Source organism: Neopelma chrysocephalum, unplaced genomic scaffold (genome assembly GCF_003984885.1).
Source record: "Neopelma chrysocephalum unplaced genomic scaffold, ASM398488v2 Primary Assembly neopelma1_59, whole genome shotgun sequence".
NCBI classification, from domain to species: Eukaryota; Metazoa; Chordata; class Aves; order Passeriformes; family Pipridae; genus Neopelma; species Neopelma chrysocephalum.
Genome location: NW_020897714.1, coordinates 30,793,856 through 30,818,107, shown reverse-complemented (window position 1 = coordinate 30,818,107; position 24,252 = coordinate 30,793,856). Strand labels below are relative to the sequence as shown.

At 40.1% G+C, this 24,252-nt stretch overlaps 1 protein-coding gene across 17 annotated transcripts in view; it reads left to right on the top strand.

The window, feature by feature from the left end:
• Positions 1-24,252, top strand: part of SOX5 (SRY-box 5) — a 641,934-nt gene that overhangs the window by 591,482 nt on the left and 26,200 nt on the right. For 14 of the 17 annotated variants that reach the window (XM_027680806.1, XM_027680807.1, XM_027680811.1 and 11 more), the window contains 2 exons: positions 12,901-13,078; positions 17,697-17,869. In XM_027680806.1, the coding sequence (XP_027536607.1) occupies positions 12,901-13,078; positions 17,697-17,869 (351 nt within the window). The remainder of the gene's footprint in view (positions 1-12,900; positions 13,079-17,696; positions 17,870-24,252) is intronic. The other 3 variants (XM_027680817.1, XM_027680802.1, XM_027680801.1) reach the window with 1 other exon arrangement.

Here is a 24,252-nt window from a genome sequence, read left to right as displayed (position 1 = left end):
GAGCAGTCATTCCAGGTCACTGATTATTTTTATCTTTAGCCATGCTAAAAGCTGTATAGGCTTCAGGTTACAGCTGTAAGTTAATATATTTTGAATTTAGCTGTTGGTTGCCTTGTTAAATCTTGAGCCCTTCTAGTCTAAATTCTTGAGTTTTTTCTGCTTTGCTTACAGGTCAGGATGAGCCCTTTTTGTGCCTATTTCCAATATTCTTAGTCTTCTCTGAAATTATGTTCTCTCCCTTTCTGGGTACTCTTATCCTAGTTTCAGATGTCCACTGAAAATAGAGTCTGCAATTAGAACTCTGAAATGAATCTCTGTTTGCTTATTATTCATCATAATTGTGTGGATAGCCTGTGCTTTCAAGGTTTTCTGCAAAAGACACAGACCAAGTTTGGGGTCAGGAAAATTCAACACATACATTTGGCTAAGAAAGGCATGTGAGGTAGCATTTCATTCATGATATCAGAAGTTTAAAGGGTGTCATATGACTGTTTGTCCACAACCTTTCATGTCCGGATTCAAGCCTTCGAGACAGCAGTTTCTCTACACAAAATGAGTCTTCCCAGTGAGCTGCAGCTCGGTGGTGTAATACCTGGGAGGCTCACTACTGTGCCGACCAGTTACATTTTACTGGGGCTCCTGGGTGAGAAAAACAACAGTTACATTATTTTGGCCGACCTGAGCAGGAAAATAGCACAGCTATTCAGAGGACTGCAGAGCAGAACAAAGTAGATAGAGACTTCATCTTCTGCTTTCCTTTTAAAACGAGCAAGATGCTCCAGGATCATCAGAAGTGGTAAAGCCTAGTTTCAGGGTGAAGTCTCACAGTATTTGGACTCTGGCTGAAAATGCAGAGTTCATCTCTTCGAGGGATCCTCTGGTATCTGTTAAAATGTGGGTAAGCACTGGAGTCTTCTCCTGAGGGGAGAGTTTTGGAGCATTCCTCTCCCCCACCCCACTGTCCCTCTACACAGAATATGTGGGACATTTGAGGACTTCATCAAACCTGGTGGAGATTGGTTGGTGCATTCAGAATATCAGTATTGATGATGATTGCCAAACATACACACAGACCACATGTGCACACTCGCCCGCATGCACACACATGAATTTTAAGGCTAAAAATAATCTCACATTTGGACAACGCTCAGCAGTTTTACCAGCATGGCATCTTACATTTCAAATGGATGCAGTATGCGTTGCTACTGCTTGTCCTGGGCTGTTGTTCTTCACCCCCCAAATGATTACAGTTCAGTGCTGGGTGGAAGGATTCCCATGATAGTATCATTTGGGACTCACTTTGTAAATAGCTTTGGGCTCGAACGGAGCAAAATAATGCTATATAAATACATGTTATTACTAATGAAGAGATAAAATTATCTTATGCTTACCAAGTATCCTAGTGTCTTGTCTTGATGATAATTAACTGGTGACATACACTTTGAGTCAGTGCTCTAGGATTTGTGCCCAGAATAAGTCACAAAAACATAGCAGCTTTAGTATGAGAGAAAAGGATGAAGGGGGCTCTTTTTTTTCTCCCCCTTTTTTTTCTTCTGGATAAGATATAAAAACTGCCCAGAGCTGGCCCTGTTCAGAAATAACGAATCAGCCTCTTCAAATATTTTTTTTTTTAAGATGTCATCTTCCCTCTCATATACTTCTGAGAAGACAAAGAATGTCTTAACGTTTATATTGAAGTCATCATTAAAATAAAAGAAGATGTGTAGACATCAGCTATAAATCATCAAGAAATAGCTTGTGGGTAACCTTTGACACAGTTGAACCTACTTGAAATGAGCTAGGGCTGGATTCATTGCCTTCAGTGAAGCCAGTAGGTGGACTAAAGGTCTCCTCTCTCCCTCTATCTCCCTCTCCCTTTCCATCTCGCAGTGTTGGCTTCTGGGAGGTGAATATGTTCTGGCTGAGTGATGGAAATGCATTTGGATGTGTTCTTAAATAGACATTTGTTTTATGTCTGAAAAGAATAGGTCGGTCTTAACAGTGTGATACTGGGGCTATTTGAAAGGTATTTTTTAAGGCAGTTGTCTCCCTCAGCTTTACAAGAACTATTTTAACCAATTGTTTAGGCTTGAGGAACAGCATGGAGTATCTATTGTGTGTGGATGCATGTATGTTCTACAGAATTAACAGGGAAATGGTAGATAAAAATCTGCCTAATTTTACATAATAGATTTTTGGCATTCTTGTGATCTGACTTCAAATTCCTGCTGAGCTTCTACAGTATAACAAAAATACTAGTTTTGCAGTTGTTAATTTTAATTTCTAAGATGCAGGGTTTTAAAAGGAACTGAAAGTGTTCAGCATCTCATGGGGACAAACTATGAGTCTTACTAATGAATCCAGCAATTAGTGGTTCATTGTGCCTGCCAGCAATTTGGCCCCAATACCAGTCCTGATGGTGATTTCATTTTTGCTGGTGTGAATCAGGAATAGGAACTGAAGTCTGTTCACCAGGGGAGGCTGAATACTCCTTCAACACTGTTCTGCTTGTAATCTGTGTTCAGTACAGACAGCAGCAAATAATAAAAAAAAAGAAAAAAGAAACTACAAAATATTTCAATTTTAATTATGATTATTATGGTTGATTAATATGTTGATTAGGATAATTATGTAGTATCAATAGTACTTACTAAACTTATAGGGTTGTAAATGGTGGTGTCCCCATGCAGTTACATAAACATATATATGAGGTGTGCCCAGCTTGCATAGAATAAACTCTTTACAAAGATGAAAGGATGTATTTTCTCCAATTTTGTGAGTAGAGAACTGAGGCAAAAGAGGGGACCCTTTGCATTCTGTAGCTGTTTGCACTTGTGCAAAACACTAAAATTTTTAGTTGGTAATATAACTTTGCAAAGATACCAGTGACAGTGTACAGCAGATTAGATAATGAGTGACTCATTCAAGTTCACAGAGAAAGCTTTTTGGAAAGTCAGGAGCTGAGCCCAAGTCTCTTTGGCATGACCCAAAAATCAGCAATTAAAAAAAGGCATGACTGTGGCATAGGAAAAGGAACAACCATTCTCAACAGGTGTACTCTCAAGTAGTTAACTCCATGTATGTGATTATGGATGGGGTATAAATATTAAACAAATTCTTCTTCTATGAGTGTAGTACTTAATGAAGGAGTATGTGTTTGCTTTGAACATTCTCTGCAGTACATTAAACTCCCTTCAGTTTCTGGAACTGATGATTAGATTTCGTCTTGCTGCTAAAAGGAGGTGAAATGAAAAAAATACCCAGCAAGACAGAGTCGTAAAATCATTTTGATTTTAGTGATCTGGGATGTTGTTAACAGCACACAAGCCTTGAAGACGGATGAGTTTTGTGTTGATAGGTTTCCTTTGAAAAGCTATTAGTTGGAAAAAACAAATTGTCAAGCAGGTCATATCTACAGTTACAAAACATATTTTGACATTTTTCTTACAGTTGTATGTATCTATAAATAAATACAGTGTATATTATCTTTGCGCCACATATTCCTAGTGCTGTATATGTTGCTGCAGTGTAAAATCTACCTAGGCTACACAGAGATATCCAGAGTCAGAGAAAGCACAGGTGTGTTTTGAAAAGGAATTTCTTAGTCCACTGCCAGTTGTCCAAGCTGTTTGAAATCTCTTTCTTGCAAGCTCTTTTGACTTTTTTTCTTCTTAAGTTTTCCACAGCTGGGTTCTGTTTTTTTTTTTTTTGTTTTGTTTTGTATTTTTTCCCCCTGAATCTTAGCAACTGTGCAGCATCTTTGCTTCTCCTGCCTGACCACAGCAGGAGGAGGGGTCTGTTGCTAATTTGTTTTGATACGGTTCGCTTTGGTCTGTATTCTTTTTGAAATTAATTCCTTTTGCAGGTGTGGGGTTAGAGGTGGTGGTGTGCTCCCAGCGAAGGTGTCATCCACCACAGAGAGGAGGTGGGAGGCTTTGATCAGTGTGGCTTCTGTTTTCTTGTTGTTCATTTAAAATGTACCAGTTTGTAATGCTGTTTGGCTTTGCAGGTCCTTGTTTTATTTCCTTCCAAGTCCTTCCCTGTCCTTTCAGATTTTGTTGTTTTCATTGCTGTTCATTCTGCGTAACATTTACTGGGGATTATTCGTTGGAAGGCGGTGACTCGAGGTTCAATTTAGGCAGGAAACAAAATCCAGTCTAATGTCTATTTCCATTTTTTAAACAACCTTATTATAGGTGGGAGAGGGCATTTTTAAGGACACTACTCCACAAGTTTATTGGGTTTTACTGGGACAGAATTACATTGAAAGGATTAAAACCAAAAATCTAACCAATACCCAAGCTACAAATCGTGATGCTCTGGGTCACAGACCACTCCAGTTTCTACCCAGCACAAGTTCAGAATTACATAACAACAGCTCAAACTGTCTGACCACTATCTTTTTCTTGCAACTTCTTTTGAAGCAGCTGACCTTTTCAGGAGGTTCAGTACAGTATCAAAGAAACCCTCAAACACTGGTCTGTGTAAGAGTGGCAGTTGCTCTGCTCTTCCTTGTGACTCAGCTGTTTACTCACTGTGTGAGATTAGGCAAATCATTTAGCCACTTGGTGCCTTATCCTTCCCATTCGTAAAATAAGGCAAAAGCTGTCAGAGTCATTATGAGCTTTAATTAATTAATATTCCTACAGTATGCTGGAGAAGTGATTTTTCCCTATTGCACTTTATTGCTTGCTGTGTATTTCAGTGGGGGCAGTTTGGAAGAAGCATTCTTTGTAGGAAGAATCCTCTCCCTTCCTGTCCTCTCACGATTTTGTGATCCTCTCTAATGATTTTTACCGCATGTAAAGAGATTTGCATGGTTAGAAGTATGAAAAATCAGTTGTTGTCTTCCCCTGAAGATTTGCAGTGTCTGCGTCAATCCCTGCTGACCTGTGCCTAAATCACTCTTCCTGCTTAGCCGCTGACTTGAGCCGCCTTAGGGAAGCACTTCATTAATAGCATTATACCAAATAAATAGGTACAACAGTGATGTGAGAAATACAGCTGAACAATAATTATTAGATGCAAAAAGCTAACAACAGCACCCAAGTTTGACATGATATACAGACTAGCAGAATTCCAAGTGGCTGGTCTCTCTGCACTGACTCATTTTTTATCTTTACTCAGCATGGACCCTTCACTTTTCAGGCCAAACCTGCCAAGATTTGCTCAGAAGCAGCTTCACTGAAGCTGCCTTGTAAATGGAGCTACTGAGTTAAATTTTCACTCAGAGATGCAGAATGAGAAGGAGCTTTTTCATTATGAGGTGCAAGCAAATGCTAAAAGCTTTGTTCCTGCAGTTTTGTTTCATGCTGTACTGAAAATCCACATACTAGGTTCTAAGAGGTGTGATGAGAAACTCTCACTTCTGGTTGTTTCAGTCGAACAGGAGGGCCCAAGCAGCAGAATAATTGTGATAGGAGTAAGTCAGTTACTTCTGTATGGATGAAAATGAATGCTTGAAGATTGGATCTGGGTTGGGATAAGCATCCATAAGTCATCAGGTTTCCCTAGAGGTTGGTGTGACTGAGAACTCATGATCAAGCAAAAATAGCCTAGAAATCTCATACCAGCCACTTTGCTCAAACATATTGTGCTGTTTGTCTGTGGAGATTATCAGGAGAGTTCACAAGGATAGTGGGCGTTTTGACAGTCCAAAGCCAGCCAGAAGCTGCAAGTATGGTTTGGAGGATGCATCTGTGAGGATTTGTGAAACTAAACGAATGAATTTTGGGTAAACACATACCCTTCTGCTCATTTTGCTAAGCTGCATGCCCTGGTGTATTCTGTTGGCCAAGCAGCCTGCCTGGTGCTCTACAAGACCCCAAAGGGTGAGGTCCCAGTGCAACACTTGTGTTTCCTGAAGACTTTTAAAAAAGAGTTGCTTTTAGGGTTCTGTGTGCAGAGGTCTGACTAGTTGCTACAAAACGAAGGCCTTTGCCTTGGGTCATGGTCAGATGTAGCCTTTGAAGAGGAGTTACATAGCTCTGTCCCTAGACACTGCTTTTAGGCTGCCCTGCAGCTGAAACATCCCACACTCTTCCATGTCTGAGCTAGCTGGAGGACTAAAATGATCCTAGACTTGTTTGGCATTTTCTCCTCTATGAGTTCAGCATCTGTATTCCGTGGTTTATAGAATAGAGAGGTATAATAGAGTAAGTGCTGCGCGTCAGATAAAAAGGTTGTGGGGTAGAGAGGAGGCACTCAGCTTCCAGGGCCTGCCATGTTTCTAAGCAGGACATTTTGCATGCTCCTCTTTTGTCCTTCTTATATCTGGTTGTGAATCCTGCATACAGCTCAGGAAAACAGCACTGGATACAAAGGGAAAACCACCCAGCAGCTCTCTGTTTTTTGCTGTGACAACGTGTGGACCAGACAAAATCAAAAGCTTGGGGTTTCCAGGGCAGCAAATTAGTCTTTGTAACTTGCAGACTTCTTTCCTGGCAACTAGGCTTCCTGTAAAGAAAAACGAGAGGGGAGGATGTTAGGGATCTTTCTGAGAGGACAAAGTCCCCAGAGAATATCCTCACTGAGAGCCCCTAGTGTTGAAAAGAAGACTGGGTAAAAGTCCTGTCTGTCTCAGGTACTACCCAGCAGATTCAGTCCGTGAGTTCCTGCACTGTTTTCCCTATGAACAGGAATGGAAACTGGGCAGTAATACTCCCAGCTTATAAATCAGCATTTGGGAGTAATTTATTTGTTGAGTAGTCCCCTAAAAGAAGCAGACCAGAGAGCAGAAAGAATATTTTTCACAAGGCAGCTCAGTTACCCCCTTTGTTTTGAGTCCCATGAATAAGAGTATTTGGTCAATATCAGTAAAGTCTGGAAGCATTAACTGCGGTTGGATAACATGCACTGAATCCAGGAAGTGTCTGCCTTCTGAGAACGACAAAAAGCAACACCATTAAAAAGAGCTGTTCTGGTTGTAGAAAAAATCCAGGCAGAGATGTTTCTGCAGCTATCACAGAAGGAAAAGTCTGTGCACTTTGAAGAATCAGAAAGAAAGAAGACAGTTCTTCCTAATACCTGCCTTCTGCCTTGTCCTTGGTACCTTTTCCTTTCTAACCAGTCTAGTCATACCTTCTACTTTGGTGATGAAACTCCTGGGCAAAGAGTATGATAAACTGACTTCTCTGAACCTGAAGAATAATTCTGTTGTGTTTATTATAATATCATAACCAAGATACCTGGTTTTACATCTCATCTCTTTTTCTATGTAGTTAGAGAAATTTCCACCTTTGCAGGAAGGGACACATTATTCTTAATCAAAACTTGAGAATGTGGCAGGAGGAGGTACAGCTGCAGATGAGCATTATCTAATTCACCCATCCTGTCATGTGAACATCCCTGCTTAATTTAATACAATTATTTCATCAGTGAGGATAATATCAGCAGCATGATTCATTTATACAACATGTTTCACAACTGCCTTTACCTCTCGGCTTCTTATTATCACTACTGATAATTTCACCATGAGTAGCTTCAGAGGAAGGGGAGGGGATGTGAAGGAAGCTGCCAGTATCTTTGTGTGAGTGTGTGGACAACTGTAGTCTTGAGGGACACTGATGCCAAAGGATTTTCTTTGCATCTATGCTGTTGCACCTCGGTTTCTGATATACTTCAGTTAGACATTTCTGGATGAGCACAAGACTGAATGGATAAGCTACTGAGTGGCTGCATTGTTCAGTGGGCAACAATAGCATCATTGTCTTCTGCCCCAGACATGCCAGTAAGTGCTCCATATTTTGCATTTCTGTTGCAATGAAGATCTCCATGAAACAAAACCAGGGTGGGGGAATGAGACTTTGTTTCTGGTGAGGTGGCAGAGGCATTCTTTTAGAAACCCCCCTCTCTGGCTTCTTATTTCTAACTCGTTTGGCTGTAATTTGTACTGTCAAGGTCATTTAAATAGGCAGCAAGATGTGGTGAATCTGTTCCCAGAGGTCATGAAAAGCCTCTTTAGTAGAGCAGGCTGGGCTGTGCTTATGCCAGGTCATTTAAGCACATTTGTATTGCCAGTCAGATGATACACAGGGTAGTTCATGATTTTGTAATAAACCGTGCAACCTGGACCTTCAGTGTGTGCCACAGTGGGATACAGCACTTGGATTTAAATGACAGTACAATAATTCAGTTACTGTATTTTAATAGTCCACTAATCTTTAAAATATGTGTAAAGGAGTGAGATTATCAAATCCTAATGAACTGTCTGGGTTCTTCCCCATCCTTCCTCTTTTTTTTTTCATTCTCCGAGACTAGTTCATTCATCTGGACTATCTGTCATTTATTTAGCTCTTGGTGTTGAAATAGTGCCATTTTTAATAAATGGTCTAGAGAGTTTCTCAAAATCTGATTTTATTCCATTTTTTTTTCCGTATCTATCTTCATAGAGATAAATTAACCTTTTATCTTAGGAGGAAGTAAACAGAGACAGCATGATTGAAAGATGAGAAAAGACACCATTTCAGCCAACTATTTCAAGAGTGGTGACTGCGAGTCAGAATTCCCGGGTCTGTCTGAAGCTCTGCCGCTAAGTTACTGTAGGACTGTGGCCAAATCCTTTTCTTTTCCCTCTCTTTCATTTTTTCCTCCCATGTTAATGAGCACTTCATGTTAACCTTGCATTTTACCTTTTCAAAGGACCATACAAACCTTATAAAAGCAGTGTGATGCACACTCAACTTGCCAGCAGTATTTCTGTTTACATGTTGCTTGTCAGACACTTACATTTGGAGATTTCCTGTGTCTAACGCTTAAATATGACAGCTCAAAGTTATACTAATTTGAGATGAGTGAAGCTACAAAACACAGATCTTGAATATTTTATTTACCCCCCAAATTCTGGTGTAGGTGAAGGGTTACTCTTTCTTCCCTCATATACCTAGAGATCATCTGGGAAAAAAATCTAGAGCAAATCAAGGATTTAAAGTTCCCTAAACTGAAGTTTGCTTCCTGGGAAGTTTGCTTCCCAATCCTGGGAAGTAAACCAGCTCTTCCTAAAATAGCGACTGTTCTGACACTGCTGTAATACAGGGGATGGGAATCTCTTTACTAATGCTTTGCTCTTGCTATGGGTACTTCATTTTATTAGCCCTCCTTCATGTGTTTTTGCTTATGCTTTATTCTCTACATTTATTCTGTGTGTGTGTGTGTGTTTTGTTTTGTTAGACAAATGTGCTACTTTAAAAAAGACGTTTCAAAACCTTTAATCAAGATCATATTTTACTTCCATCACATATGTTTATATTATTACGAGCCTTTTGGGTCTTAAAATCCTTTGGTCTAAGGATTAGTCAGTTTGGCTGATATATAAATGAATGTTTGACTTTAACTCTTTAAAAAATACTGGCTTGGAAGAAAAAGCCCTTATCAACGGCACCTTAGAATAACTGCATGTCAAAAAAAGTCAGGGAACAATCAGTACTTTCTCTAATAAAAACTAAGTACAGGGAGTAGTTCTAGATCATGTGATGCACTGCATAAAAACAAATCTCCTGGCTGTTGAAAGATACCATCTACCTGAAGTGAAGATACTACAGGTATTTTTATTTCTTTTGTTTCTCCTATTTGCCCTAGCTGTCATGCTGCACTTACACACAGCCTTGATATAACTGAAAGTGAAGCCTGCTAATCTGTAATGTGGCAAAATGTTAAATGGGAGGTTTTATAGTTAAAAATTAAAGGTAGACGAACACCTAATTCTTCTTGTGGTTATGCAGGCTCAGATCCATAATGAAGACAGTTCTTGATTAAAACTGCAAGAGCAGAGGATTTTGAATTTATGGCTGCAGAAAGGAAAAAGGGTAAAATGTTTCACCAACTATAGGAGTGAACATCCTAACAGTCATCTTCACACTTAACACAATTGTATGTTATTACCTGTCTCCCAGGTGTTTTTTAGAGTCCTTTGGAATAAATCAGTGTAGTTCCACTGTGGTAAAGGAAATTACTTAAATTATTACCAACTCATGATGCAACGTAGGATTTCTAAACTGTCTGACTGAATTTTTAATGCATTTGACTTCCAGCGAGGATTTGAGAATGCTCTTTGAAATAACAGAAGTAAAAATGTTATGAAGACCAAACACTGAAGTAATATCATTTTGGTAAATACATAAAATAGCTGAAAATTGTTTACTTATCCTCCTTTATGAGAACCAAGCTTCTGTGACCTCCGATTAATTTACCATTAGCCTGAACACACAATGAAAGTGAATGAAGGGGCAATTTGGAATGACATTTATCAGCTCTGGAACTGTCGACTTCTATTATTTCCACAAGGCCTTGTATTTCTTGGCTCCAGAGATGGCTGTGCTGACTTGAATGAAGAAGAGCATTCTTACTACCAAGAATAGTTACAGCACAGACAGGCTCATTGCTGGATGCCTATGATGGAAAAAACCACCTCCCCCCTTTCTAACTCACATTAAATGAGACCAAAACCACTCTTCTATAGTGGACTTGCACAAGACCTTGCCTTCACACCAGGATTAAAAAAAAAGGGAACTAAGGAGGAGCAAGAGGAGGCAAGGAAATAAACTTTATATGGATAGGATAGCCGAGGGATTGAGGCAAAAGGATGAGACTGAAGAAAACCTTTCAGCATGAGGATGCAGTTTGGAATCCAAGCTGCCTTTGCAGCGAGTGATACCCATTCCCATCAGGAACTGGCTGCTGCTCCCTGTGCATTGGTGCTGCTCTTGGTCAGATATCCAGTGGCCAGAGGGCACATTGCAGGTTTTACTACCATTTCTGACATTAATCAGCCCCTTTTCTTGAGACTTAAAACAGAGGTCGAGAATTGAATGTACATAGAAACTAAACCCTCTTGGATTGAACCAAAACAAATCTGTGGGCAGGTTGGCTTTGCTTCTGATGCTGTCTTCCAAATAGATGACTTTGCTCTTCAGGGATCCTTGTCTGGCACAGGGTCGCTGTGTTCGGTTGGTTCATTGGCTCATTTGTACTTAAAATGCAAGTATGCAACTCTCTCAGTACTGATTTCACAACATTAGAGTTCGCTGCTTTGGGATTTTTTTTGTTTTTTAATTGAAATTGGGTGAACAGCAGAGCAAGCCCCCCTTCCATTTGGCCAGTAGGTTATTTTATTCTATTTGATTTTATCTTTATTTTTACCCATTTAATACAATGCATTTGTATTTCTGTAAAGTAATGAATCCCTTCTTAAAATGTCAAATGCTGATTGTACTCGTAACATTTTAACCCTGCTGCTTAGGTCTCCTAAAAGACCAACAGATGTCTGCCTTCTAGGTGCCTAGTTCACTTCTGAGAATACAGAATATAGGCTCCTAAGACAAATTTTATGTGTTAATTTTTTTCCCATTTGTTTTATGCATGAGGGTGGCTTAAACACCACTTTAAGGATGACAGCTTTGTCCATTATGCCTCTGATATGTTTGTCTGCTGTGACTGTACCAAAACTATGTAGAAATAATTAAATATAACAAAGGTGCTTTGCTTACAGCTTGCTTCTTTAAGCAATGGAAAAGTTATATGACAGTTCTTTGCAGAATTGTCCTGTGTTTGTACATGTACATCTCATCATACTTCTGCAAGCGACAGGCAACTATAAAATTCCTTCTTTACTGCAGCACACCAACCTCTGTGGAAAAGAATCAGTGTTATATGATAGTAGTGGTAACCTTAGTGGTAACAGTAAAACACTCAAACATTACGAGTCTAATTCCAGTCAGCTTTGCACTGTTGTAAGTCAGGAATAATTCTGCAAAACTAGATGTACTTACAGTTTAGAGAGATCAGAATCAGTTTCTTCGGTGCCTAGAGCTGAAACCCAGTTGTCTGATATAACATATTTTGTAGCTAAAGGATGATTTTCCTAAGTCACAGTGTCAGAGAAGAGCTAAGCTATTATGTGATGATTTGATCTAATACCATATTCATTAGTTCTGGCTATTTAAAAGTCAGCTAAAATAACTTCTAAAATACCCCCTTGTTGAAAAACCTTTTCTCCCTTCTCTGTTTTTTTTTCCCCTCACTGTATTTTATGTTGGTCAAACAAAAATACATGCCTTAGAATTTTAATGTGTTTTATAGCACTGTCTGTCACTCTGTGTAATCAAGCCAGGTTTAGGAATAATTCCAGTTACCCTGCAAAAAATGTCACCCAATTTTTCTATTTTCACATAATAATAATTACTGAAATCTGGAAGTTCAGCTTTGCAGAAGAGGAAAACATTTATGGCTATATGCAGAATTGTCCAGGTTATTGTTTCAGATTTTGTGGAAAGAAAGGACAGGTTTCTTCTGCTTTCTCATTAAGGTGAAGGAGAAGTATTTATTTCCTATGATATTTTTGTGCTTGGAATTCTAAACCTGGGAAGTGCAGGGGAAAGGACAAGTTAAAAAACAACAAAACAAAAACCCCCAAATCAACCTGCCAACCAAAACATGCAAAAAAAGGACCATCAAAATAACCCAACGGAAACCCCATTCATTTAAACACGTTTGCCCAATTTGGATGGTGGTGGTTGAATTTTAAGTGAATATGCTCTTCAATTCTTATTTCATTAAGGAATATAACATTTAAAATAAAATAGCAGAGATATAACTGGAAAATTGCTCTTAATTTTCATGATAGAAGCATATCTTGTTGATGGGAATAATTTCTTCTGAGACAACTCTCATCCAAAGTGCAAATGGACGATGTTCTCTGATCATGTCACGCTAATTTCCCAGTTTATCAGTCATTTCAGTTTCAAACTGGAGTGACAAGATGATATCACATTTGATCTTCATATATATCATACAACCTTTCAGGTTTAGAAGTTCATATGAGCTGAAAACAGCTGTCGTTGCTTGGACGGTGTTGTGCCAACAGCAGTTTTGCAATAACGTTCTTTTCTCTTCTGCTTGTCGTAGGATGAAGTGGCCCAGCCTCTGAACCTTTCAGCCAAACCCAAGACATCTGATGGCAAGTCTCCCACGTCGCCCACCTCTCCTCATATGCCAACTCTGAGAATAAATAGTGGGGCCAGTTCGCTAAAGTCCTCTGTGCCAGCAACGTTAGCGAGTCCTTCGGCCAGAGCTAACACAATAGGTAAGCTCGGCCTTGTGTCCCTCCTCATAACGATTCATAGGTGTAAATGGGAAGTGGGCATTTATCAGTCAGTGCCAGGCAGTGGTCTAGGAGCTGTCATAGGTTGACCATTACACTCCATTTGCTTGATGTCAGCGAAGAAACTCACAGAGACTTACCTTTCAGGAGGGGTATCTGAGCTTTTACAGGCTCAGAAAACAAAGACCTCTATTATTTCAGATACTGCTTTACCAGTAAAAGTTAATAAATGCTGTTTGTTTAATGGCATGCATTAAAGACAGTGACTTGTCTAATGGTGACCATTAAAGACCCGTGATATTGTACTATGTCCTCTAAAAGCAACGGATAAACTTTCAAAAAAAACCTTAAAAATTACATCTTTCCAAAATTACAGGTTTAATCCTTAGTCTGCTCAAAAGCTGCATGGAGTATTATTTTACCTTGGTGTAATAAGCAAAACAATTACCAGGTTCATTTAAAAAAATCCAAATTTGATGTATCTTGCAAAAAGTCTTGACTGGCTGTTTTTAATATTGTTCCAGAAAACAGTAATATTTTTTACTCCTGCCAAAATTACATCTTTGCCCAAGACCATCTAAATAGTAACAATGTTAGTGGTGATTTTACACGTCTGATGTGTTAAAGGGACTACTCTTTGTGTATATAAGAAAAATGTGTCCATCCCCCATTCTTCATCCTTGTAACTGAAATCATTTGTTCCATGAAGTGATGGAATATAACCTGAATTAAGATTTCAGTACGTAAATCAGCCTCTGTTTTGGGAATTAAAGGAGGTAGATGTACCTTTTCTGTTTTCCTTCTAAAGCATCTCCTGCTGGTCACTTTCAGGGATGGCACAAAAAACCCAAAAGAAGCCATAGGTCAAACATATCAGAAACTGTTTCTGTGATACAGCAGTGCTGTGCAGTAAACTTTATTTGGTATGACACATTACGACTGTGGAAATATTTTTAAAATATGACATTACTAATTGTTAGCACCTCTTTTTTTATTAACCCTGCACTCTTTAACTGTGGTAGGTAGTAATGCATTTCATCTTTAATTTGCTTGACCCTGCTGCTCTCCATGCACAATGCATCGCGTTTCAATTTTTTCACATTAGATTTTTTTGTCCTTAAGTAGAGCGAACATCGCATTTAGATGGGGAGTTAAGCATCTGACCCACATCTCAGTGGCAAGACATCTCTTGTTCTCTCCTCTGCAATCTTCTTTCCCTACACACCTGATATTTTTCATAGGTTTGAGACCCCTGCAATTTACTTCTTTTAACAAGATGCAGATTTTGAAATGCTGTACCTGTAATGAGTGATAATGTAATTGGATAAAAGCTGTGAGGATGAGCAGAGCTTTAAAGGTCACTCTTGTAAGAAGAATTAATGTGTTATACCATTAATAAACCATGGAAAACTGTGGAGCAAAAGATAACATACTTAAGTTATTGTTAATGACATAGAGTTCACTGCTGTATATCTCTCAGCTACAAATATAGAAAGTGACTTTTTGAGGTTGCTGTGCAGTATCACTGTGCATGCTGTATATATAAGATAAGCTGTCTTTAACTGGTGCAGGAGCTGGTCAGACATAATGTACTTCTAACAAAGGTTTATCCTTTAATGTAGGACTAGAAGAAGAAAAGGCTCTTGAACACCCTACAGAGTCTTCTCCTGCTAACTGCTAGGTCAGATCCAACCAAAGTTAAACAAGTTGAACTCGTTACTGTAATGAAAGCGTTTGATGATCTTGAAGTGAGCGTGAAATTTCAAGTCACCCTCCAGCAGGAGCTACACCACAAAAAAAAACTTGATAGCATTTTTAGCAAAGGTACTAAGGTCCCTAAAATGGTAGAGAAACTGGATCACTTTCTTATCTTGAGCGATAAGTCCCTCTAAAAAAATTCGCTGGGAAACACTCAAGTCATTTGCCAGACAGTTGCCTTTGAATGATTGGAGCTGTCAACACAAGGCACAAATTGTCTGTCCTAGGTGTGCACAGCCCACCTTGCTGGGATGCAGTTGAGCCGTCACTTTTCACCACCAGTAACTTCAAATTAGAACTGTTCTCCAAAAGCAGTCCTTTCGGGCTCCTCAGCTCCCATGGCGTGGAGAAGTGCTCGGGTATTGTTCAGTTGTCTTTGAGGGATGTAAACTTGGAGCCTCAGTGATTAACAGCATAGCTGCACTCGGGCATACGGATACACAGCCCTTTCCAGAGCTATCCTTATAGCATATAAATTGTGCTACAGACTGAGCAGTCACAAATGTCATGGCTTTATGTATGACTTTAAATCCAAGCATTTCTTTTTGGGAACAGGCATATGTCCGTGTACTAAAAACAGAAACAACTTCTCTCTGCTCTTTGCCATTATCTGCAACATCTCTGTGCTAGTTTGGCAATCCTTGTAACTAAGTGCATTTTATGTAATGCAGTTCCCCTCTCTGTCAATAATTCACCACCTACCCTAAACAACAATAATTTACATTCAAGTCGCTTCTATATTAATCATTTCCCTGCACACCAGCATCTTGGCAGCTACTGAAAAACATAAGGAGTGCTTGCTTTTATTCACTGTCATGTGCCAAACTGTCTCAAAGATAGCAGTATTCAGGAAAAGCCAAATAGTCTGGAGAAGGGCATGAATTCCAGTTCCTAGGCAAATTCGGCTCTATTGCACACTGAAAGTATTATACCTACTCTAATCAAGAGCACAACCAGCACTAATACTACTGTTTGTTTGCTTCCTTTTTAATTTATTCTGACTACATGCAAGGTTGATCAGTAACATATGCAAACTGGGGAAGAAACCAAGCAAGTTGATAAAATGGAGGTTAAAAAAAAAAAAAAGAAAAATCAGCTGGTAGCTCTGTGCTGGTGCAGGCTATATCCTTCCTTATGCCGGGAAAGCTGGAATTACTGGAATTCCATTGGCTGGGAATTACTGAACTGGGTCATTTGATAAAAGCAATGTGAATTGAGTTATTTCATATAAAACTCTCAGGGTTCCTGGGGATTTAGCCAAAAGCTAACTGTTAGTACAATTAACAGCAGTCAAACCGCACAGAAACTTTTCTTTCTAGTTTTTGCACTCTGAGGAAAATGGGAATACCAGTCCCATTCTGTCTGCAGTCTAAAAAAACAATAAAACCCCAAACCAAACTAAAATCCTGACAGCAGCACAGCGCTGAACTAATCTGACATCAGCTTCTTCCCCTGAAATGTTTTAAGCAGCAAGACAATGTCCTGCGTTTTTTGGCAATCAGTGGATCAGATAGAAGAGTCTAGCAATACAACAAGGATGTGTAATCTGACATGATTAGACAAGGCTCTTTAGGAACAGAACATTCATAATTGAGACAAAGAAAGAGTATTAATAACACTTTCCTAACACGGCAGTTAGCCATTTTATATTTCCTTTCTTTAATCTTAGTGTTTTTCAACAAATCATGGGATTTAATAGCGTGTTTTGGCAGATTAGAGGATTTATGGCCCAGATGTTTTTTGTTCTAAAAATGGATTAGGGTGTAAAGTTTGCTGGAATCCATGGAACATGTTGAGGCAAGCCGGTCATTTTGTGTGTGATTAGTGCCTGCCTTCTGTCTCACAGTCCCTCCATCTGTCACAATTCACCAATGGATCTGGTTAGATTTAGCCTCATGTCACAAACAGAAGTCCCTTTTCTGGGCAATTTCATATTACAGATTCATTTTATGCCGTTTTTATGCCCTAGTTAAAAGACAGAAAGAAGTGTGTGCGTGCGCACACATGTGGGGATGTGGAGAGGGGGAGGGAGATTGATAGATATTAGCCTCTCCTTTAATGTTTGAAAAATAGACTGGGGCTTGGAGTCTCCCATCAGTATTCTATCCTACAAATCACATGCAGATCATAATAAGTATAATCTACAGTACGCTAAAGGAAAAAAATGACAAAGTGTCACATTTAAAATTAAATAGTATTAGCTGTGCCGGTGATGCTTGTAACATTTTAAAAGGAAATAATTCAGTGACTACTAAGGCTAAGCCCTAGGCTGTGAATTTGCAGCAAAACAGTGGACATTTGACCTACTATTAGCAGCATGAATAGGAGTGGGAATGTAGGTCCGTGTAGCTGTGGTTTCTTATACATTTGTGAATGACAGGTGGTGGTGGGGAGCATTCGGTGGATGAGGTTTCTCTTTCCATTATGCATTTCATATCTATAGCAAACCACCGCCACCTGTGGTTTATTTTAATGTATTCGCAAGTTTTAAGGAGGGGAAGAATGAAATGGTCTATTTTTAAGAGTTTGGGATTGCTGGCATGATCAAAGCTTCCCCTAACTCTTATCCGGTTACATCCTGCTGCATACAAACCACAGGGCTAACCTCTGCAGTGTCAGGGAAATATTGAAACTAATGGGATCAAATAGCAGGAAGGATGATTTTGGCACCGAGGTTTCTCATGCTTTCTATCCAGGTGGCTCTGTCATAACAACAACAGAATTACAAAGCATGGAACGAGTTTCTGGGCCTTGCCTTTTAACTCTTTCTCATTAATAACAATAAACCGTGCATTCCATCGATGAAAGCTAAAGTGTTTTCTTGTAACTTTCTTTTTTTAAGATATCCTTTCTTCTATCACGTCGTCAGGTTATTTAAATGACCACGATGCTGTTACCAAGGCAATCCAGGAGGCCCGACAGATGAAGGAGCAACTTCGGAGGGAACAGCAGGTGCTGGATGGGAAGGTGGCTGTTGTGAACAGCCTGGGTCTCAACAACTGCAGGACAGAAAAGGTGAGTTTCTGAGACTCCCTTTGCAAAGGGTCAGAGATTGCATTTGGCTCTCCCTACAGATACCTAGGTTCTTCCTCCCTTCCTTTCCTCCTTTTTCTTGCTCTGTTTTTCCTTCCCCATTTTTAAACAGAATAGTTCAAAAAGAAGTGAAAAGCAAAATGAAAACCACAACCAAAAGATGACATGAGAGAGAGACGTGGAGACCCTGGGGGAGAGTGGGGAGGAGGCAGAGATAGTTAAAGCCCTCACAAGAACTTTGGAGGCCACTAATTCTCTGTTCCAGCCTGTCAGCGTGTATTAAGAGAAGGTGATCTTGGAAATCTCTGGGTCTAAGTGGAAATCTTGCATTATGGAAATGCTTACATGTGTTTGTGAGATGAGCTGGATTTGAAATATTCAAGCTTCTTTAGGAGCATAAGCTTTGCTGATACTCAGGCTCAGCTTCTGGGTATTTAGCCTTGTGAGGTTGTCATATATGATATTTTGTGACCACTGCAATGTAGCACTGTCATGTCACGTTAGATGACTTAACAAAATTGAAAAAGCAGAGAATTGACAACACAAACTGCACCAAATATTTTCAGTGAAACTTAAGAGACAGCAGAACGTATGGACCTTACCACCTTCTGCTTTTGGACTGGCCTGTGAAGCTGCATTATGACAAAATACCAACAAAGTGGATATTCTCTAGAAAAATTTGTATGCACTGTAACTGTCCTGTATGTCAATGACGTTGTGATTTGCTGCTTTTCTCTGGAAATACCTGATGTCTTTCCATGCACTACCCTGGCTTATGGAGGATAAATAGACCTGCCAGTCCTTGCTGCCACATTTATAGTGAACTGTCCTTATAATTCTACCACCTAAGACATACATCCAAACGCTTGCGTGCATCTCAGCATCGTATGCTTAGCAGGACTCATTCCTCAGTTCCTCTCTTCTGCTTCAGTATTTTCTGGGGTGATAAATCCATCATTGTGCAGTACAACAAGGATCTCCATTGTCACATTTGGTGTCAACTGCATTTTTTTGAAACCACTTTGACTGGCTTTGCACTCTAAGGTCTTGTGCGATTCACTGAGGTAGGCAGAAAAGTAGATGGAATAAAAATGATCAGCTATTTACCAGAAACTTGAAATTCAGTCATCCTAGGAAGCTTGTGAGTCAAACAATATTGTCCAGAATGAGCAGATTGGTAATTTGGATAGCTTTCCATTTTCCCTGTTTTTAGATGGAGTTTGATCAATAAGCTGTGAGGAGCCAGCAGCCTGGGTAATGAATGTTAAACGTACATGTGAGTCTCTCACCACTGTACTTTTTTCATCAGCCTGTCCTGAGTGTAAGTGATGTAGAAATGACTCCAATTTCATGCACTTTCTTGGGAGGAAGGGGAAGGAAAAAAGAGGTCAGGGTAATAGGTATCTTCTTAGAAGAATAAGAGTGCTGGTATGGGGAGAGGGAAGGAAAGAGAGGGATGGAGCATGTTTATGGCATTTCACATAGAAGAGTACCAGAAGGGAAAAGGGAAAAGCAGAGTGTCAGATATAAGAAGTGATCACAAGCACAAAGGAATTTATATTCAAATATTTAAGCATTCTTGAAAGGATGCTCGGAGCAGAAATTCCTTTTCTCTGCTCCCCATGTAGAAATGACTTTAACACTCAGCCAGATGCTAATGCAAAGTGACTCAAGCTATTCCTCGCAAGCATAGCTAAATTGCCGTTATTTGTTAAGCGCATTGAATTCAGCTGTGGATACAGCAGTTGGTTGCATTCAGAAAGCATCTGTACCCTTTTTTTTTCTTTTTCTTTTTTTTTTTCCTTTTTTTTTTTTTTTAATCCTCCAAAGCAGAGACAACTCTACCTATCTCCCCCCTCTCCTCCCTTGTGCTGGCTGGGAATTGTCAAGTGACAACCGACCAAATCCTTTTGGACAGGAAGCCTTCATCCTGAGTTCTATATACTTGCAAAGCAGGCCTTGTGGTTGGATCAGGAAGCCCATTAAAAGCACTTTGATGGTATGGAAATTCATCTTCATGAAGCACCCAGGCCCCTAAGCAGCATGCTGTTTAGCTGTGGTTACAGATCAGTCATTCACATCGGAGGGCAGTAATTGTGCTGACGGCTTGTTCAGCAATGGAAGCACATAAAATAATCCCAGGCCCTCCACCATGGCATTGCGAGTTAATCTTCTTTAATACAGATCAGCTGTTGTTCTAACACATGACTTTATGCTGGCACTAGTGACTCTGCACAGCCTTTTGATTAAGTAACAGGAGTGGAACCATCTGCATTCACTTTATTCCGTTACTTTCCTATTCTTGGGATCCTCCTTAGCCTTCTGTTTTCACTTCTCACCCTCAACCCCAGTTGAAGTTTATTTTCCTCTCTAATTCATGCCTCCTGGTGGGCTTGTGGAGGGCAGAGACAAGTTCTTTTAGAAGGTAGCAGCAAGAAAAAATTGTTTGCTCAATTGAAAATTTTTCTAAAGCAACTGTATGCTTTGTGTGTTTTGATACAATTAATGCCAAAACTTTATTGGGGCTCACTGATTTGGACTTGATGATCTCGGAGGTCTTTTCCAACTGAATTGATTCTGTGATTCCATGATTAATTTTATTCAATTTTCTTTAATTTTCTCTGTTTTTAAAGTGAAGATGGGAAAGGACAGAGCCAAGTCTGAGCCCTGCTAGACTATAATGGCATTTAAGTTGCTGAGGTGATCACTTAAGCCACTAAGCACTTTTTAACTTGTAGGGTCTTCTAATCTGTCTCTTGCATTTGACCCCAGAGAGGAAAGACATAGGCTGTAAAGTTTAGATATTTGTTCTCCTTCCCCTTTTATGCTCTAGGCTCTCCACTGACTAGCCAGCTCTGAAGTTCAGATCCAGACAAACATACCAGCTTCTCTGAAGTTTGTGTCTGTTTGATATAGGACTTCTTTTGAATTAAATTTTATTCTGGTTTTCCTTGTTTTCAAAGGAAGAAAATGAGATAGTTGGGAAGGTGGTTACTGAGAAATAGAGCTGCAGTGTTAGCACTGAAGGTTTCCCTTTCAGAAGCTCAAGATCCCACCATGGGACTTAGAGGCAGCCCCCTGACCTTTTGGGACATCACGTTTGCTTGCTGATCACTTCCTGACTGGGAGATTTTGAGGTGGGGGATGGAATTAAAAATTGTATCTACGTGTTCAAGGGCACAATGTAGAAATTTATGTTAAGGCTGTAGTTACATACAGAAGAAAGACTCTCCTTCCTGTAGAGCGACCTCAGTCTTTAAAGTCAACAAACTCATCTGGGACGTTGCTGAAATTTTCTCCCTTCTTTGTGGAAGTGGCTACTGTATTTTTGGATTTTTCTGAGACCTCTTGAGCTTTTTGTTGCATGCTACTACAGCCTACCAGTGGAGGTGGGCTCTGTGCAGTTCTTAACATGTATGTGGTAGGGATTGGTAGGAATTTTTCTGCCAGGGGTAGCTGGGCAGGTTTGAGGCTGCAAATCACCTCTCCAAGTCTCTGTTAAAGCTCTTGGGGCTTTTCATTCACATGTACATGACCTGTTATCTTGCTCATGTTCCCAGATGGGTTGATCCCCATGGACAGTCAGACATGCCAGCTAAGGCAGTAGTCAGACAGGAATTTTGTGGAATTATAGAGAAACTGTATAAAAGGAGTCATAAATAAGAGAAGATTTTTTAAAATGGCTAAGATGATTTGGGTGAGTCACTTTATGGGCATCCAACTTGGACCATCTTGACAGATTTGATTTTCGGAGGATTACAGTAAAAACTATGAGCATCATGATGAACATGGATTTTACTAAAACCTATTTTAATTGCAAATGCAATAAAACATATTTTTACATTACTTTTCTTGGAAACATTTTGGTGTATAAATGAGACGTGTGTGTATATGTTTTTCTGGTTTCTTGGAAACCCAGGAGCATAGTTTTATTTGTAATTGTCATCTACAGTTAATTATAGCTTGATATGTACTATACATAAACAATGTTACCTATTATACACGTAGCTTAGAGTGCAGGTTGTCAGCTGGTGTAAACAGCACAACAGTCAGCGTCAGCAAGTGATCTCTGGCCTATCTGTTCAGCCCCAAAGCTGCCTGTTCCTCTGCAAAGGGGTTGTACACAAACACAAAGAGCCAGCATGTGTGTGCATGCATCCAAGCCTACAGTGCACTCCTTCAGGGATGCACAACACAAACATGCACTGCACTAGCCAGTAATTCTCTGACTGCAGTCAGACTCTCAAGCACTCGCGTATGTGCCCTGGTAACTGCAAAAGGAGGAAGGGGGCACACAAGGCAGGTACTTGAGCGTGTGTCAGTGTATACACTGGTACAAACACAGGTCCTGGTTTCTGAATGCTGGCGCTTGCTGCTGAAAGTGCCGCCGGCTCGGGCAGTTGTGTAAGGACACAGCCACACAAGCGTTTCAGATGTGCAGGGATGCAGTCGCCCTCTGAGCTGAGTACATCCCATTACCCACACCTCCTGTGCTAAGTGTTTCTTAACCTGTGATACAACTTCTCCCTGTTACAGCTTGGAGTGTGTCCTTTTAAAAGGCTCTGACATGTACTTGTCTGCTGGGCTGTAACTAAAGAGCTATTTGTAACAATATTTATTCCAGCATTGTAAGCAGGAGCCTATTTATTACTCATGCTTATGGAACACTGGGTTCAGGATGTCTTCCCTCCCATTCCCATTCACCCCTCCTCCCACCATCCTCCCCAATGCCACCCCCAACTCTCCCTCTTCCCCTTAAGAGAGTGCCAAACATGAAATGACAGTGACCAATGTTGACTTAATGTGGATGTTTAATAATGAAAAAAGTGTGTCAGTTCCAGCGTTAGTTACAAATGGCAGTAAGTATATCGGGTGGCAGCCCTGTAATAATTTTACATCCATCATTCCTTCCTGATGCCTCACTGGCTGCCTGATAGATGGGGATAGCAGAGTTAACTCTTAAGAAACTGCTGTGATCTGCTGAGCTGAAATGAATTCTGTCCCTGCTCTCCCCTTGGGGAGGAGTGGGGTAATAAGAATCTCAAACCCGCAGATCCTGCTGCCTTTGAGAAATAAAACACTGGAGCTCACTTTACTAAAGGCATAAGGAGTAGCTGGTTTAACACAGGGGATTTAAATTTCTCTTGCAGTAGAGAATTGTACTTCAATAACATTTTTTTTCTTCCCCCAGTGGTTAGATTTGAACTAGAAAGTCAAGAGAAAACTGAAGGAGAGAAGGGCAGGAAGGAGAAGAAAAGAGAAGGGTTGGTAAAACAGACTCTGACCCCGTGCTTGCTGCAGACACTGAGAGACTGTGGGTCAGACTAGAATAAGTGGTAATGATTGAAACTGGGACCTGGCACAAGCCAGGCTTCCCAAACAGGAGAAACCCCTTGGAAATAAGTCCAGAGGCTCTGGACCAAATCACTTTGCAAGAATTGAAACTTGCCCATTTTCATAATCTCCGTAGTATTTTACTGGAAAAATACTTTTGCATTCTGAATGACTAGCAGAGGCTGCATTATCCACAGACATTACATACATGCACACTTATCCCTGCAAGTTCAGCAGACTGCTAATAGATATGTCCTGTAATTTGTAGCCCACTCTATTCCTCACTGACCTGTAAAACATTAGGAAAGATGATCAGTGTAATATTTTTGTTCTCTTCTTGCAGTGTGAGCAGAGATCCTTTTGCAATAATTATTATACAGTGTGGGGACCAGGAAGTCTCTTGCAGACAATGGTCTTTTCAAGTCCCACAACACAAAAGTTAACGTGTTATCCTAACAACTATCTATCCCCCTCTTATTACCCCTTTCCCTGTCCTCCTCTTAGTTTTGTTTTGCTGAGGTTCCTTGCCAGCAGAAATCCTTGTGTGCGAGTTGCAGTTCTCTTTGTTAATGCTATCAACACGGAGCAGACAGCTTTCAAAACAAGAAGGCGAGCAGGTATTATGTCACCACCCATCCGTCACTGGGGATGTCAGCCTTTCAGTAAGCCCAATCAGCAGCATCAACAGGATCACTGATGGTCCAGGAGTCCTGTTCAACAAGGCTACTGTACCCATTGTCATCTCTCCTAAAACTTTTCTCCAGTTTAATACAAAACACGGGTCAAGCTTGCACACTACAAAGATCAAAATTGGGCTTACCCAGCACTAATCATTAAACATTTTGATTTACTTCAGCTGGAAGTTTATCTGTCCATCCCCAACCTCCCCCCATTTTTTTGCCATTTGCCTTGTGGAGCTTGTGTATATTTATATTTACAGCCTCTGCATTTAATGGCCACATGCCTTGTTTTCACAGATGGCCAGTGGAAGAATTCCCCTCCCCCTTTTTCTTTTAGTAAAGCCTGCCTTT